At 47.8% G+C, this 17,435-nt stretch overlaps 1 protein-coding gene across 3 annotated transcripts in view; it reads right to left on the bottom strand.

The window, feature by feature from the left end:
• TMEM40 (transmembrane protein 40) overlaps positions 1-17,435 on the bottom strand; it is a 32,927-nt gene that overhangs the window by 10,435 nt on the left and 5,057 nt on the right. The window contains exons 2-4 of one of the 3 annotated variants that reach the window (XM_025376538.1): positions 7,337-7,417; positions 6,554-6,682; positions 388-477 (exon numbers count right to left, since the gene is read on the bottom strand). In XM_025376538.1, the coding sequence (XP_025232323.1) occupies positions 388-477; positions 6,554-6,682; positions 7,337-7,409 (292 nt within the window). In that variant the 5' untranslated portion in view covers positions 7,410-7,417. The remainder of the gene's footprint in view (positions 1-387; positions 478-6,553; positions 6,683-7,336; positions 7,418-17,435) is intronic. The other 2 variants (XM_025376540.1, XM_025376541.1) reach the window with 2 other exon arrangements.

Below are 17,435 nucleotides of genomic sequence, written 5' to 3'. Positions count from 1 at the left end.
ATTGTAAATTATTTATAGTATAGGACAGTTCAAAAAAGGGAAAATAAAAATCACTTATAATTCCACCATCTTGAGATAACCACTATTAACATTTTGGTATTTTTCCTTCCAGTTTTGATTATAACCATATGTCTGAATTTTTATAAAGTATATATGAGATCAAATTAATTCTATGATTTGGCATCTTTCTTTTTGGTTCAGATGAAGAGCAGAGCTGTCACCAGGACAGGGTGTAGCATCCTTTATTCTGCTGCTGTCAGGCTATTTCCTATTTTATCCTGCCGTAAACAATGCTGTGAAGAACATCACACAGGCAGGTTCAGTCCCACTGAGAAACTTAACAGTGAGTGAGTAGGCAAAAGAAAAATGGTAAGGCCTATTGCCTACCGGGTGAGCTGTTCCCATGGGGGTGTCCAGCCCCCAGGCTCCGTCGACGTTTTCTGGTTGCTCTGGGGTGCTGGTCTTCATCGCTGCTCTCTGCGGGGAACAAACACAAGCTGGAGGAGAAGCTCAGCCTGGACTGAGCTGGGAATGCGTTCATTCTGGTGGCCATTCTCAGAATTTAGTTTATGCAAAGAGTGTGGTTTGGTGGGAGGAACTCTGATTTGGGGACTGGAGATAGGAGACCTGCCACTCACATTCTGTGTGACTTTGGACAAATCCCTTAATATTTCTGTTGATTTCATGTCTATATAATATTTCTGCTGCTGCCTTGCCTACTTTATAAGACTTCCATGAAGATAAGACAAGGTCCCATGAGGCGTCACAGTACTGAGATGGCTTCCATCCCACCAAGTGCAGGGGCTGTGTCATCTCTGTTTCCCCACCCATCACACTGGCTCTGGATGTTTGCTGTGTCTCCCACCTGCCGGAATATCCTTCCTGTTTGTCTGTGTTATTGAGAAGCTTAAGCTGATGTCACACCTCCTATAGAAAGCCTTTGCCAACTGCCCCAGCTCACACTGGTCTTGCCTTTCCCTGCTGGGGTTTCTATAGCACCAACTGTTTGTCCTTGACTCAATGGACATGAAGGCCAGCGGTCTCATGATGTGCCTCTCTCCAAACATTTCATCTCCTGAAGGACATGACCTGGGTTCTCCACCCTGCAAGGGTGCCTAGCTGTGAACAGGAGCTTGATCAAGACTTGAAAATGGTTGTCATTTGTGCTCTTTGGCCAGTCAGCATTCCAAGAATTCAGGTCTACGAGTTTCTGGCTCCAGGTCCAAAAGATTCCTTTATCCCAAGACAGGACCATGGGACCTCCTGGTCAGTCATGGGCAATTTAAAAAATTCCAGGAAACCAAATTAATTGTGCTTAAACATCAGTGCATCTGTGATCTCAATTGGATAAGGAGGAAGAGGGATTGGGAAGCTCAACAAAATCACAACAGTGGTGTTTATCTCAGAAGAGAGGATTTTGACTTCTATTCTCTTCTATATTTCACAAATATTCATCAGTGCAAAAAATGACTTTTTATTGCTAAAAAGATAATGCATGTTGCAAAATAAAGAAATACAGAAAACAAAGTAAAAGTTATTCCAATTTTCTTTCTTTCTTTTTTTTTTTTATTTGAGACAGAGTTTCTCTCTCGTTGCCCAGGCTGGAGTGCAATGGCGTGATCTCAGCTCACTGCAACCTCCACCTCCCAGGTTCAAGCGATTCTCCTGCCTCGGCCTCCCTAGTAGCTGGGATTACAAGCGCCCACCACCACGCCCGGCTAATTTTGTACTTTTAGTAGAGACAGGGTTTCTCCATGTTGGTCAGGCTAGTCTTGAACTCCCGACCTCAGGTTATCCGCCCGCCTTGGCCTCCCAAAGTGCTGGGATTAGAGGCATGAGCCACCGCGCCTGGCTTTTTTTTTTTTTTTTTTTTTTGAGACGGAGTTTTGCTCTTGTTGCCCAGGCTGGAGTGCAGTGGCCGGATCTCAGCTCACTGCAAGCTCCGCCTCCCAGGTTTACGCCATTCTCCTGCCTCAGCCTCCCGAGTAGCTGGGACAACAGGCGCCCGCCACCTCACCCGGCTAGATTTTTGTATTTTTTAGTAGAGACGGGGTTTCACCGTGTTAGCCAGGATGGTCTTGATCTCCTGACCTTGTGATCCGCCCATCTCGGCCTCCCAAAGTGCTGGGATTACAGGCTTGAGCCACGGCGCCCAGCCATTTTTTTTTTTTTAAACTAGAGAGGAGGTTTCACCATATTAGTCAGGCTAGTTGTGAATTCCTGACCTCAGGTGATCCACCCACCTTGGCCTCCCAAAGTGCTGGAATTACAGGTGTGCACCACCACAGCTGGCAATTACTCTAAATTTTATCCACTAGAGACAATTGCCATCAATGTGTGAATAAACATTGTTTTAGCTTTTTCTGTGATATATTCATAATACAATTTTTTTGGAGACAGGGTCTTACTCTGTCACCAAGGCTGAAGTGCAGTGGTACAATCAGGGCTCACTGTAGCCTTGACCTTCCAGGCTCAAGTGATCTTCACACCCCAGCCTCCTGAATAGCTGGGATTACAGGTATGTGCCACCATGCCCAGCTAATTTTTTGTATTTTAGTAGAGATGGGGTTTCGCTATGTTGCCCATGCTGGTCTCGAACTCCTGGACTCAATTGATCCACCCACCTTGGCCTCCCAAAGTGCTGGAATTACAGGCGTGAGCCACCCTGTCCAGCCTAATACAATTTTTTTAAATAAAAGGTATTATGGAATATATGCTGTTTAAAATGAAGACTATTTTTTGTATATGCTCTCTGATTGAGTTACTTAAAAAATTACCCAAACTGCAGAACTGTGAGCTAAATGCACCTTTTTTCTTTCTCTTTTTCTTTTTTTTTGAAACGGAGTCTCACTCTGTCACCCAAGCTGGAGTGCAATGGCACAATCTTGGCTCACTGTAACCTCCGCCTCCCAGCTTCAGTGATTCTCCTGCCTCAGCCTCCTGAGTAACTGGGATTACAGGCGCCCGCCACCACACTTGACTAATTTTTGTATTTTTAGTAGAGAAAGGGTTTCACCATGTTGGCCAGGCTGGTCTTGAACTCCTAACCTCAGGTGATCTGCTTGCCTTGGCCTCCCAAAGTGCTGGAATTGCAGGAGTGAGCCACTGCGCCCAGCCTCTTTTCTTTATAAATAAATAAATAAAAAAAGTTAACCATGGCAGAAAGACTCACTGTTCGGCTGGGCATGGTGTCTCACGCCTATAATCCCAGCACTTTGGGAGGCCAAGGCAGGTGGATCACAAGGTCAGGACTTCAAGACCAGCCTGGCCAAGATGGTAAAACCCCATCTCTACTAAAAATATACAAAAAAGTTAGCTGGGTGTGGTGGCATGCGCCTGTAATCCCAGTTACTCTGGAGGCTGAGGCAAAGAACTGCTTAAACCTGAAGGGGTGGAGGTTGCAGTGAGCTGAGATCGCGCCACTGCACTCCAACCTGGGCGACAGAGGGCGAGACTCTGTCTCAAAAAAAAAAAAAAAAAAGACTCACTATTCTTTGCTAGCGTCCCTAGTACCCATGACAAAGACTGGCACAAGTTTGGTGCTCAGTAAATATTTGTTAAATAAATGTAAGGAATACACTAATACGTTTTGGGTGGTTATCTCTGGGTAATGGAGCAAAGGGTGATTTATTTTCTCATATTTCTGTTTCCCTATATACTCTATATTTTCTATAAAGTACCTGTGTGTAATCTTTTACAGTTGACAATAAAACTTCATCTAAAAATAGCTAGATTAAAACAGGTATGTGGGCTAGGCGCGGTGGCTCACGCCTGTAATCCCAGTACTTTGGGAGGCTGAGGCCGGCGGATCACGAGGTCAGGAGATCGAGACCATCCTGGCTAACACGGTAAAACCCCGTCTCTATTAAAAGTACAAAAAATTAGCCGGGGGTGGTGGCGGGTGCCTGTAGTCCCAGCTCCTCGGGAGGCGAGGCAGGAGAATGGTGTGAACCCAAGAGGCGGAGGTTGCAGTGAGCCGAGATCACGCCACTGCACTCCAGCCTGGGCAACAGTGCAAGACTCTGTCTCAAAAAAATAAATAAATAAGTAAAAATAAATAAATAAAAAAAACAGGTATGTGGGAGAGAGATACTGGATGTGACTATGAGTGAGGGTCCTGCGTGTGAGGACGGCAGGGCTGCAATGAGGTACCCAGACTTGGGGCCTCTGGGGTAACAGGTCCCCATGTTCTGGCTGCAGGTCAGTCACGGTAGGATCAGGGACCAGGATCCTGAATGTCAGCCTGTCTTCATGCTTCTAGGACTGTGGCTTTCTCCTGCTGCTTTCTCTTAGTGCTCCATTTGGCTAATTTCAGCCAGTCCCATGTATGAGGTGGAGACTCCAGGGTGCCTGGGTGCCAGGGATTATGGTCACATGGGGGACATTTTTGGAGGAGCAGCACTCCTTGAGGGACAACCAGAGGACAGAACACTCCTTCCGGCCCAGGGAGGAGAAACAAAACGACAGGCAACAAACAGCCCCCTCCCTGCACCTGGAAACTCTTCTTCCAGAGCCAAACCTCATACACGGTGGGCTTGTGTGTTTTCTCGTTTTTTGTGTTTAATTGGGGAGACAGCTTCCTTTCCAGTGCCATGAGGAGACTGGCTACAAACAAACCCACGGGGCCCACTGACCACTCTCCCTCCTCTGCTGAAATGATCATTGATTTTGTGGCTTTGGGCCTTGGTCTCAGCATTTGCAACATGAGGACATAAGACCAGAGCTTTTCTTTTCTTTTTTTTTTTTTTCCTTCCAGCCCAGGGGACCTTCCACTAAATAAAATCTTAAGCTCAAGCCCACGGCATAAAAGAGATCATAGTGCAGGAGCTCTGGCTGAGGAGAGTTAGCCTCCCCGGTTCCACAAAAACCTCCAGGGAATCCCAAGTTGGTTACTGAGTTCTCTTAGAGCAGGTCAGTTGTCCTCTCTGTGCTTCAGTTTTCTCACTTGTAAACTGGGAATAATAATAGTACCTTCCTTTATGGGTTGCTGGGAGAATTGAGTTATTACATGCAAGTGCTTAGAACCGCTCCCAGCACAGAGTAAGCCTTCAATAAATATTGCTGGTGCTACTGCTATAAAATTCAGCCTTATATTTTGAATTAAAAGAATACAAATGAAAGAACATTCTGCTGTTTCTTGGAGAATAATGTGGTTATTTGTAATCAAGATGCTATTGGAGGCCAGGCACAGTGGCTCATGCCTGTAATCCCAGCACTTTGGGAGGCCGAGGCGGGCAGATCACCTGAGATCAGGACTTCAAGACCAGCCTGGCCAACATGGAGAAACTTTGTCTCTACTAAAAATACAAAAATTTGGCCAGGCATGGTGGCAAGTGCCTGTAATCCCAGCTACTCAGGAGGCTGAGGCAGGAGAATCGCTTGAGCCCAGGAGGCAGAGGTTGCAGTGAGCCAAGATCATACCACTGCACTTCAGCCTGGGCGACAGAGCAAGACTGTGTCTCAAAAAAAAAAAAAAAAAAAAAAAAAGATGCTATTGGAGATGTTGTTCCTCTAAACCCACTAAAGTACTGGCAAGGAATCAATACTTAGGAATTATTTGTACAAAAATTCAAAAGGCAAAAGCTTTCGCACAAGGATGCTCATGAGCATGATAAACCTGGGAGGGGAAGATCATAACACAACAATTACTTTTAGAGCTATTAATATGTCCTTTTTGCTAAGACTTTACCTGTATAACGAATTTAATCCTCACAAGAATCCCATGAGGTATTATGTATTGCTATCATCCCCATCTTATAGATGAGGGCACTGAGGCAGCCAGGGGTTGAGCAGTTTACCCAAGAACATGTAGCTAATTAGTGGTAAAGACAGGATTTGAACCTGTAACACATGCTTTGACTATGGCACTGGGGTGCCCCTAATAAACCTAAATGTTACTTTACATGAGATGCAGCCACTTGAGGGGCTGTTCGGTAAACATTAAAAATAACTGCAGAGGCCGGGCGCAGTGGCTCATGCCTGTAATCCCAGCACTTTGGGAGGCCGAGGCGGTGGATCACGAGGTCAGGAGATCGAGACCATCCTGGCTAACACAGTGAAACCCCCGTCTCTACTAAAAATGCAAAAACTTAGCTGGGCGTGGCAGCGGGCGCCTGTAGTCCCAGCTACTTGGGAGGCTGAGGCAGGAGAATGGCGTGAACCCGGGAGGCAGAGCTTGCAGTAAGCCGAGATTGCACTACTGCACTCCAGCCTGGGCGACTGAGCAAGACTCCATCTCAAAATAAATAATAAATAAATAAATAAATAAATAAATAAATAAATAAATAAAAATAGCTGCAGAGATATTACAGAATAACATGGCAAAAAGCTTAGGACAAGATGGGGGAAATTTTTAAATGGAGGACAGAATTGCCTATACTATCAATTATAACTGTGTACATAGAAGGACGTGTGGACAGATCGGCTCTAGAAGAGAATGTGGAGAAACAGTATTGGAGTTTCAAATACTTCAATGACTTCAAGTATGGGGGATTGTTTCCCCATGTAAATCTTTTTCTTGAATAATGCACATATATTTAAATCTTTGCTATACCTGAGGAGGAGGAGGAGGAAGAGGATGAGGAGGAAGAGGAGGAGGAGGAAGAAGACTTGTCTCTCTCATACTGTTCTTGGGAAAATAGTCCAGCCTTCCCATCTTGCTTATGGAAATCTGTCTCTCCATCTGCAAGGCACATAGAGGCCAGGGGATGAGCATTTCCCACCCTTCCCACCCCAGGGACCACCCAGTCCTCTCCAGGGTTCTACTTGGACTTGAGCCAGGAAGGACTGGATTATCTTCCCAAATATCTAGGGCCAATGCAACGTGCAGGAGACCAAGGCTCTCAGAGATACCAGGGGCTCAAGGAAGGCTCAGTACAGAGATCTATCTGAATATGGACTCAGAAAAGGGGTTTCTAAGCCCCCTGCCCTGCCCAGAGAAAGCTAGACTCTGTAGAGGAGTTGCCAATTTAGGATCCTTTGTAAACTACAGCCAAGATGGCGTGTGATCAAGCCCTAAACCTTCCCATTCCCCATTCTGGGGTCACACAGGACCCTCTCTACCTTCTAGGGGTATCCCTAGTGCCAGCCCAAGCCCCCAGAGAATTCTTGAGATTTGGCAAGCAGCTGAGGGTCCCCATAGCTAGATAGCACAGGAAGACAGATTGGACCATGCACATGTATGTGTGCATGTGTGTATAACCACTACTTCCCCATTTCAACTGTGATTTGAGGCCCTGTGCAAAATGAGCTGAGCAGGGTCTTCTTCCATCCCTTCTACTTTTGGACTCCACCTCCCATGTGGTTTTGCCCAGAGGGTCAGAGAAGGCAAACGTACAGTCTAGATCTTCCGTTTCTCTGTGGACTTGACTGTTGTCTTGAGGCTGGGAGGGGGATACTGAAGTCTCCATGGCTTTTCCTGGAGGAATAACAATAATCAGTAGTTAATATCACCTTAGTTAATATCTTAATATATAAAGAGCTTGGCAAATAAATAAGAAAAAGACAAACACTCAACATTCAAAGGAATAAGAAAATTAATTAACAAAAAAATGGTAGTTCTGTTGGCAAGCAAGAAGGCCAGGGGCAGTGGAGGGAGGAGGATTAAAGGAGTGGGGAATTGGGGTGGTGGGTATTGGTTAGACAACTAGCAGGGGGCTTCATGAAGGAAGTCAGTTTTTATCTGTACCTGACAAGTCAGGCACCATCTTTTTTTTTTTTTTTTTTCGTAGAGACAGGTTGTCTCTATGTTGCCCAGGCTGGTCTTGAACTCCTGGGCTCAAGCAATTCTCCCACCTTGGCCTCCCAAAGTGCTGGGATTCAAGTGTGAGCCACCATGTCCAGCCTAGGTACAGTTTTGACAGGAATGCATATTTGAAGTTGGTGAACCAACTCCAATCCCACAAACATGGCCAACATCCAGGAATGACTGAGCAAAAAGGCAAGGGAGTCCTGAGCCCTGGCAGGCCCCACACACAGAGCCACCTGCCACCTCTTGACAGCTACGTGCACTGGAAAGAAGTTTCTTTTAGTGGAGCCGCTGTGCTGTGAGTCTCTGTTATAGCAGCTGAGCCAGGAAGTGCAGGCTCCCTTTTGATTCCTTGCCCCATTTCTTCTACTCTCAGCTCTGAGGCTGAGACCTCAAATCTGAGAGGAGGTAGATTTACTAGTCTCTGACTCATTTATTTTTTACTTTTTTATCTGAGACAGAGGTCTTGCTATATCGCCCAGTCTAGTCTTGAACACCTGGGCTCAAGCAATCCTCCCACCGCAGCCGGTAGCTGGGACTACAGGCATGTGTCACTGTGCCCAGCCTCTGACTAATTTAAACCACAGTTTCTCAGCCTCAACACGACTGACATTTGGGACTGGGTAACACATTGTGAGATGTTTAGCAGCCTCCTCCCTCCCAGATGCCAGTAGCACTTTCCTGTTCAGCTGTGACAATAAAAAATGTTTCCAGACATTGCCAAATGACCCCTGTTGTGGGGCAAACATCGTCCCCCATTTGAGAATGGTCTAGAGAATCTACCACAAGACCTTGGCAGGAAGCCTCCTCTCCTGTGTCTTAGAGCCAGATTGCCTGGGCTGAAATCCTGTCTCTGCCTCTTCTAGCGATGGAAGCATGGGCAAGTTACTTAATCCCTCATGGTGCCCTGGGTTTCTCATCTATAAAATGGAGACAGTAATAGTGCTTACCTCATAGTATGTGAAAATGGCAGGACAGTCCTTAGCAGGGTCGTTGTGAATGTGTGTTTCCTCCTCTACAGGCCTCCTCTTACCCTTGGACATCCAGTGTCCAGTCCCATCCCCGCTCATCTCCCATCTCCTAGACCTCAGACTCCATTACTGTTTTTTTTTTTTTTTTTTTTTTTGAGATGGAGTCTTGCTCGCTCTGTCACCCAGGCTGGAGTGCAGTGGCACGATCTCAGCTCACTGCAACCTCTGCCTCCAGGATTCAAGTGATTCTTCTGCCTCAGTCTCCTGAGTAGCTGGGATTACAGGCGCCGCCACCACACCCAGCTAATTTTTGTGTTTTTAGTAGAGACGGGGTTTCACCGTATTGGCCAGGCTGGTCTTGAACTCCTGACCTTGTGATCTGCCCGCCTTGACCTCCCAAAGTGCTGGGATTACAGGCGTGAGCCACCGCACCTGGCCTACCCTTTTCTAGAATAAAACTTCCCATTTCTCAGAGCAGAATTCAGCTAGGCATTAGGAAGTCACTAGCCATTAAAACGCATCGATATCAAGATGGAATGACTGACAACAGAAGCCTCCAGGGCATATTTCTATTTTGAATAGTGTTCTTTGCACGCAAGAGGTGACTAGTATATATTCATTGGCTGAGATCATCTCTAATGAAGGCATTTCAGCTAGAGTGGAGAAGAGTTGTAGAGCCACATGGGGGAAAGAGAGCTGCTGGCTGATGTCAGATAGACTGAAGTTTACAAAGTGATGAACTCTTTTTCCAGTCTCATCTCCATCCTGCTCTGTGTCCTGGTTACACACAGCACTTTTGGCTTAGTCCATTCTTTCCTAAGGTCAGATGCAAATCTGACCTTTCAAGCACAGGTCAAAACCCACTTCCTTCATGAAGTACTATTTCAGTTGTCTAAATGATACCCACCAACTCTATTCCCCACTCCCCTAACCTTACTCCCTCCACTATCCCTAGCTTTTTTTTTTTTTGACACGGTCTCTCTCTATCACCCAGGCTGGAGTGCAGTGGTGCAATCACAGCTCACTGCAGCCTTGAACTCCTGGACTCAAGCAATCCTCCTGCCTCAGCCTTCTGAGTAGGTAGGACTACAAGCATGTACAACCATCCAGGGTTTGTGTCCTTCCCTAGATCATGAATGCAGCCTAAGTAGGGACTAAGGCTGATTCATCTCTGTGTCACCCATACCCTGTACAGAGCCAGGAACAAAGGAAAAATGATGATAACAAGCAGCTATAAGTGCCTACTATCTGCCAGGCAAGGTTCTAACAGTTAACTTGTGTTAACTAATCTATTCCTCACCACAAACCTATGAAGGCTCACTAAGGCCGTGCCCATTTTATAGGTCAGAATATTGGGGCACAGAGAGGATAAGAAACTTGCCCAGGACTAGCCGGGCATGGTGGTTCACGCTTGTAATCCCAGGACTTTGGGAGGCCGAGGCAGGTGGATCACGGGGTCAGGAGATCGAGACCATCCTGGCCAACATGGTGAAACCCAGTCTCTACTAAAAATACAAAAATTAGCTGGGTGTGGTGGTTGCAGGCCTGTAATCCCAGTTACTCGGGAGGCTGAGGCAGGAGAATCACTTGAACCCAGGAGGCAGAGGTTGCAGTGAACTGAGATCGCACAATTGCACTCCAACCTGGGCCACAGGGTGAGACTCTGTCTCAAAAAAAAAAAAGTAGGCCGGGAGCGGTGGCTCAAGCCTGTAATCCCAGCACTTTGGGAGGCCGAGACAGGTGGATCACGAGGTCAGGAGATAGAGACCGTCCTGGCTAACATGGTGAAACCCTGTCTCTACTAAAAAATACAAAAAACTAGCCAGGCGAGGTGGCGGGCGCCTGTAGTCCCAGTTACTCGGGAGGCTAAGGCAGGAGAATGGTGTGAACCCGGGAGGCGGAGCTTGCTGTGAGCTGACATCCGGCCACTGCACTCCAGCCTGGGCGACAGAGCGAGACTCCGTCTCAAAAAAAAAAAAACCAGAAAAGAAAGAAACTTGCCCAGGACCACATGGTAAGTGGTTAAGCAAGGGTAGTTGCTCAGCCCATGCTGGGAGACTAAAGGAGTGATGCTGGCTCCTCTTTTCAGGACCCTACTAACATTGGCACCAGGAAAGAGGACACACTAACAGTCATCAGAGTGTTATGCAAATATGCTGACCTGGCTTATATTTAGCTACTGATGGAGCCTTGAGTAATTGTTCCCATAGCCAAGGGAACTTCCTTGGGCAGGTCTTTAGCACACTGAAGGGGAGGAATGGAACCATCACAGAGGGAAGACCTGACGTGGCTCTGTTTCTCCTTTTAATGTCCTTGTCTGTTTCTCCTCCACCCATTTTTCTTTTTTGCCTTTTTTCTTTCTTTCTTTCTTTCTTTCTTTTTTTTTTTTTTTGAGACAGGGTCTCACTCTATTACCCAGGCTGGAATGCAGTGGCACGATCACCGCTCTGCATCTTCAGCCTCCTGGGTTCCAGTGATCTTCCCACCTCAGCCTCCCAAGTAGCTGGGACTACAGGCATTTGCCACTACAGCCAGTTAATTTTTTAGTTTTTATATTTTTGTAGAGATGTGGTCTCACTATGTTGCCCAGGCTGCTCTTGAACTCCTGGGCTCAAGTGATCCTCCCACCTTGGCCTCCCAAAGTGCTGAGATTACAGGCATGAGCCACCCCCCCCAGCCTCCACACAGGTCTTATTTAACATAGGGAAGGACTGAGGCTGAGGTAGAGGAAGAGACTTGTTCAAGGTCTTCCAGCTTATAGATGGATTCAAATCTGACTCCCACCCCAACAGAGAAGCTTCATGCCCCAGCTACCGCCTGATTAGAGGCCTCTAGCACCGCCTCAGGTGGCCCCCACATCCAAGGCTGATCCTACAAGGAAATGGAATGCCTGACTTTCTGGCACTTTTCTCCAAAAAGCCCAGCCCTGCTGAGTCATGGGTGGTGCCAGGGCCTCTGTACCCACGGGTCCTGCTAAACTGGATTTCCCCTTCAGGTGAGCCCAGATTTCCTGAGCTCCTGCTGTCACAGAGCCTGGGCCCAGGGCAGGAGGGCTGACAGAGCACAATGAGCCATGACAGCCTCACAGCACTCTCCTCTCCCAGCTCTCCTGACTCTCATACAACCAGGAGAGAGGCAGGGTGGAGATTATTGTCATACTTTACAGAAGAGGAAACCAAGGCCCTGAAATGGAGAGGAACTTGCACAGGTCATGGAGCCACACAGGGGCAAGGCTGGCTCTTTCATCACATCAGATCAATTTGGTTCAACTTTTATGTAACAAATTGTGAGTTGTTTTTCAGTTGCCATGGACCCGCAGGTTGACAGTCACATAACCTGAGCATGCCAGGTTACTATGCGTGCCACTAAAGGGGAACCTAAGTAAGTGCTCAGACTGAGGAGTGGGGACTGAATTAAGAAGCAGATAGTGCATGCCAGGATTCAGTATCCAATAAGATCAAGCTCTGGTATCGCCCCATGGCAGGATCCAATCAGATCATGCCTCCCACATCACTTCATTGCAAGATCCAATCAGATCATACCTCATTACCGTATGCTTATAAAACCTGCCCAGCTCCCAGCTTGGTGAGACAGATTTGAGTGTTTCTTCCTATCTCCTTGCCACTGGACTTGTAATAAAGCCTTTCTTTTCTCAAAAGCCAGTGCCATGGTATTGGCCTCTATGTGCATTGGGCGGTGAGCCCATTGATTGTGTGGTAACAGCTCCAGAACCCTGCTTCTTGATTCAGGGGCTGCTTGTCTTCCTGGTGTCCCATATTGGATGAGGGGGCTGAGGTGACTGAAACGGAATTGGATTTCAACAGAAAGCGAAAGGCAGAGTAGGATAAAAGTTTCAGTGGAGGAGGTTGGGGGCAGCAGGCAGTTGAAGGGGTAAGAGCCAGAAAGGGTGGAGAAGATCAGCCTGGGCCTTGAATGCCAAACTGAAGATGGCCAACTTTTCCTGAGGGTAGACCGAGGAACGTGTCTGTGGGCCAGAAATGCAGGGCAAGCTCAGCTAAACAAGCCCAGTGTGGGAAATGGGGTGGGAGCTCTGGAAGCAGAAACAGCAGCTGGGAGGGGAACAGAGTGGACAGAGGAATGGACATTTGCTGCTTTTGCCCACCTGGCGTGAAAGCCCCCATCTTCTGGTGATTACACAGGATTTCGCTTTGAGGAAATCCAGCCCCCACTGGACAACAGCTTGGGGCTGGCCCTCGATGTGTCAAGCCCTCCCTGGCTGAGGGGTGGGGACAAGGCCAAGGGCAGAGCCAAGGGTACAACAGTGTTCTCAGTAATCTCCTTCAGCTTCCCAAGCCACCCCAGACAAGCACGCACTCTGATTTCAAACAGACCCTTTTTCGTTTTTGTTTTGGTTTTTTGAGACAGGGTGCTGAGATTACAGGCATCAGCCATCGCGCCCAGCCTCAAACAGATCCTTGTTATGCAATCACAGCTCCAAAATAGGTACTCCCCAAAATAACTGCACTCCCTCCCTAAGCCCCTTTTACATGGAATCTGTGGAGTGGTCACTCCCATTACCCAGGTTAGAACATCAGCCTCTCTTTCCGCAGGAATCTGACTTGTGACATGAGTGACCCAGAGCTCTAAAGGCTGGCATGGGTAGTTTGCCCTGAGACAGAGCCCTGAAGAGGCTGGTGCTCTCTATTCTGCCCCCCTGGTCACAGCCTCTTCTGCAGTCTTGTTTTTTACCTTTCCCTCTGTTCTGTGAGACCCACCCCCACCTCCTTATCTTCCCAGGAAAGTCTTTTTTCGTAGCCTGAGGTGGCTTTGTGACTTGCAACCAAAGCACTGTAGTTGAGACAAATGTCTGGGGAGGGCTCCAGCTTCCTGCAGAGCTCAACAGGGCTCATGGCAGACCAGCTCCACAGACTTCACTCCAGCCTCCAGGCTGAGGCTTGGCAGTGTCCCTGAGCCCCCATATGAGGGGCTGGGGCTGAACTTCAGGCTGGGTTGGGGACCTCCTGGGTTTCCCCAGCCCCCTCCTTTCCCTCATCTTCCAGCATGGTGATCACCAAAGCAGCAGCAGCCCTGATGATCCTGCCCTAGAGACTTGTCCCCCTGCTGAAGGTGTACCTCTTGGACCTGGTTCAGCACCTCAGTGGTTTTTCTATCACTGTGATAACAAACACCCACCAACTTCGTGGCTTAAAACCACACAAATTATCTCACAGTTCTGCAGGTCAGAAGTCCAACGTAGGTCTCACTGGGCTAAAATCGACGTGTTGACAGAGCTGTGTTCCTTTTTGGAGGTTCGAGTGGAAAGTCTGCTGCTGCTGCTGCTAGTGCAGCTGCTTCTCCTTCAATTCCCTTCTCTAGGCCCTTTATCTCATCCATCAAACAGGGAATAACGTCACACACTAAGGGCTCTGGGGCTCAGATGGGGTTTTGGATAGCACAGGACGCAATATCATGTCCTTACCCAGGGGGCGATACTGACGGATGCCCTGATGAAGCCAGTGGGACAACGGGGTCTGGTAGCACCTGCTTCAAGTCAGGCTTAAGCACTTCACTTCCCAGCTCATGATTTTGGAAAATTACTTTACGTCTCCAGGCCTCTGTTATCTCATCTGTAAATTAGGGATAGTGTCACTGTCTTGCAGGATTGCTGTGAGGATTGAGATTAAAAGGACTTAGATTCTGAGCTCCCTGGAAGTAGAAACCATGTTTTTCTGGCTCCCGGCTACATTCTAGCCCCTGGCTTAGACGAAATGCTTAATTAAAAGAAGTCACAAAGTGCTGAACTTAAGAGCTTAAAGAAATAATATTAGGAGGCTGGGCGCAGTGGCTCACGCCTGTAATCCCAGCACTTTGGGAGGCCGAGGCGGGCGGATCACGAGGTCAGGAGATCGAGACCATCTTAACACTGTGAAACCACGTCTCTACTAAAACACACACACACACACACACACACACAAATTAGCCGGGCGTGCTGGCAGGTGCCTATAGTCCCAGCTACTCGGGAGGCTGAGGTGGGAGAATGGCATGAACCCAGGAGGCGGAGCTTGCAATGAGCTGAGATCACACCACTGTACTCCAGCCTAGGCGACAGAGCAAGACTCCATCTCAAAATAAATAAATAAATAAATAAATAATAAAAAAATAAATAATATTAGGACTACAAAGATTCTTTGTATCTCCCTCTCCCCTTATAGCATCTTCCACTTGTTTACACCCCTTCTTCTTTCTCACTACTCTCCCCCAGGCCCACCTTACCTCCCCACAGATCTCCAGGCTTAGAGGTCTCTCCCCCTCCCCAAGTTGGAATTCTATAGTGTTGCATCCAGGAGATCAAAACTGAGACCCAGAAAGGGAAAAGGACTCGCTCAAGACCACACAGTGAGGAGTGTGGATATGAACACATCAACATCAACATCAGAGTGTGAGGGGAATCGTGCAGAGGGGAAGAAAGAAGATGCTACGGTTTACACCTCCACCATTTCGTCTAAGTCAGCCAGGCAGTTTAACAGTGGGATGACAAGCCGCACTGGCCGGCCATCCAGCTGACTGTACTAGATGAACTTCCATGAATCTGGGGGAACCTTATGGTCACTGCATACCCAAGGATGCAGACAGGACCTGGGGTTGCCCCTGAGGAGTGTGGAATGGCACCTAGGCTGCAATTAAAAAGTGAAAAGGGACAAAATCAAGTGTGATACCCAAGTTTCAAAATAATGGCTGTGGCCAGGAGCAGTGGCTCACACCTGTAATTCCAGCACTTTGGGAGGCTGAGGTGGGCAGATCACGAGGTCAGGAGATCGAGACCATCCTGGCTAATATGGTGAAACCCTGCCTCTACTAAAAGTACAAAAAATTAGCCGGATGTGTTGTGGCACATGCCTGTAGTCCCAGCTACCTGGGAGGTTGAGGCAGGAGAATTGCTTGAACCCAGGAGGCAGAGGTTGCAGTGGGCTGGGATGGTGCCACTGTACTCCAGCCTGGGTGACAGAGCGAGACTCCGTCTCAAAAAAACAAAAACAAAACAAAAACAAGGCCAGGCGCAGTGGTTCACGCCTGTAATCCCAGCACTTTGGGAGGCCGAGGCAGGCAAATCACAAGGTCAAGAGATTGAGACCATCCTGGCTAACACAGTGAAACCCCGTGTCTACTAAAAATACTAAAAATTAACCAGGCATGGTGGTGGGCACCTGTAGTCCCAGCTACTCAAGAGGCTGAGGCAGGAGAATGGTGTGAACCTGGGAGGCAGAGCTGGCAGTGAGCCAAGACTGCACCACTGCACTCCAGCCTGGGTGACAGAGCAAGACTCTGTCTCAAAAAAAAAAAAAAAAAAAAAAAGGAATAATAATAATAATGGCTGTACAGAAAGAGGATGGTTGGGTTCTGTGTGGAGGCTGTTTATACTCAAAGATCTAGGATTTTTAAAAGATAATCTGGAAGGAAAGAAAACAGTGCAAGCATCGAGGTTGTTGTCTAGCACATAGTAGGTGCACAACCAATGTTTGTTAAAGTGGCAATATGAGCCAACAAGGTGATATAGCTACAGAGCAAAGCTACCATAGCCTTAGGTCATATTAACAGAAGCACAGAGTCTACAGTGAAGAAGGTGGCCCACATCCCACCATCCCCAATCCTCCATCCTGGGTTTGCTCCTGGGTCCTACATAGAATAAGTTCTGGACAGACAAAGGGAATCCAGAGGATGTAGCGGGTACAGAGACTATGCCCAAGAAAAGTGGCTTGGGGAGCAGGGCACTCAACCTAGGGATGAGCTCCACATGGATGGGCCTAGTCACTGTCCCCAAGTCTCTGCAGAACTACTCCAGGACTCCAGGACAGGGGGAGCAGGTAGGGCTGTGAGCTCAGAAGGAAAGGTCAGTACCTTGAGGAAGTCACCAGGGAAGTTGCCAACTTCAATATATAAAATAATTTTCTTCCTTTTTTTCTTCCTTTTCTCTTTCTTTCTTTTTCTTTCTTTTTTTTTTTTTTTTTTTTTTGAGACGGAGTCTCGCTCTGTCGCCCGGGCTGGAGTGCAATGGCCGGATCTCAGCTCACTGCAAGCTCCGCCTCCCGGGTTCACGCCATTCTCCTGCCTCAGCCTCCCGAGTAGCTGGGACTACAGGCGCCCGCCGCCTCGCCCGGCTAGTTTTTTGTATTTTTTAGTAGAGACGGGGTTTCACCGTGTTCGCCAGGATGGTCTCGATCTCCTGACCTCGTGATCCGCCCGTCTCGGCCTCCCAAAGTGCTGGGATTACAGGCTTGAGCCACCGCGCCCGGCCTCTTTTTCTTTCTTTCCTTCCTTCCTTCTTTTCCTTTCCTTCTTTATTTCTCTTCCTTCCTCTCTCTCCTTCCCTCCTCCTTCCCTCCTTCCTTTCTTTCTTCCTTTCTTTTTCTTTCTTTCCTTCTTTTTTTTTCTTTCTTTTTTCTTTCTTTCTTGCTTTCCTTCTCTTTCTTTCTTTTTCTTTCTTTCTTTCTTTTTCTCTTCCTTCCTCTCTCTCCTTCCTTCCCCTTTCCTTTCCCCTTCCTTCCTTCCTTCCTTCCTTCCTTCCTTCCTTCCTTCCTTCCTTCCTTCCTTCTTTTCTAGAGNTTCCTTCCTTCCTTCCTTCCTTCCTTCCTTCCTTCCTTCCTTCCTTCTTTTCTAGAGACAGGGTCTCACTTTGTCACCTAGGCTCAAGTGCAGTGAAGCAATCATGGCTTACTGCAGCCTTGAACTGTTGACCCTGGGCAATTCTCCTGCCTCTC

The sequence above is a fragment of the Theropithecus gelada genome, chromosome 2 (genome assembly GCF_003255815.1).
Source record: "Theropithecus gelada isolate Dixy chromosome 2, Tgel_1.0, whole genome shotgun sequence".
Lineage (NCBI taxonomy): Eukaryota > Metazoa > Chordata > Mammalia > Primates > Cercopithecidae > Theropithecus > Theropithecus gelada.
This window is presented reverse-complemented; position numbering and strand designations above follow the sequence as displayed.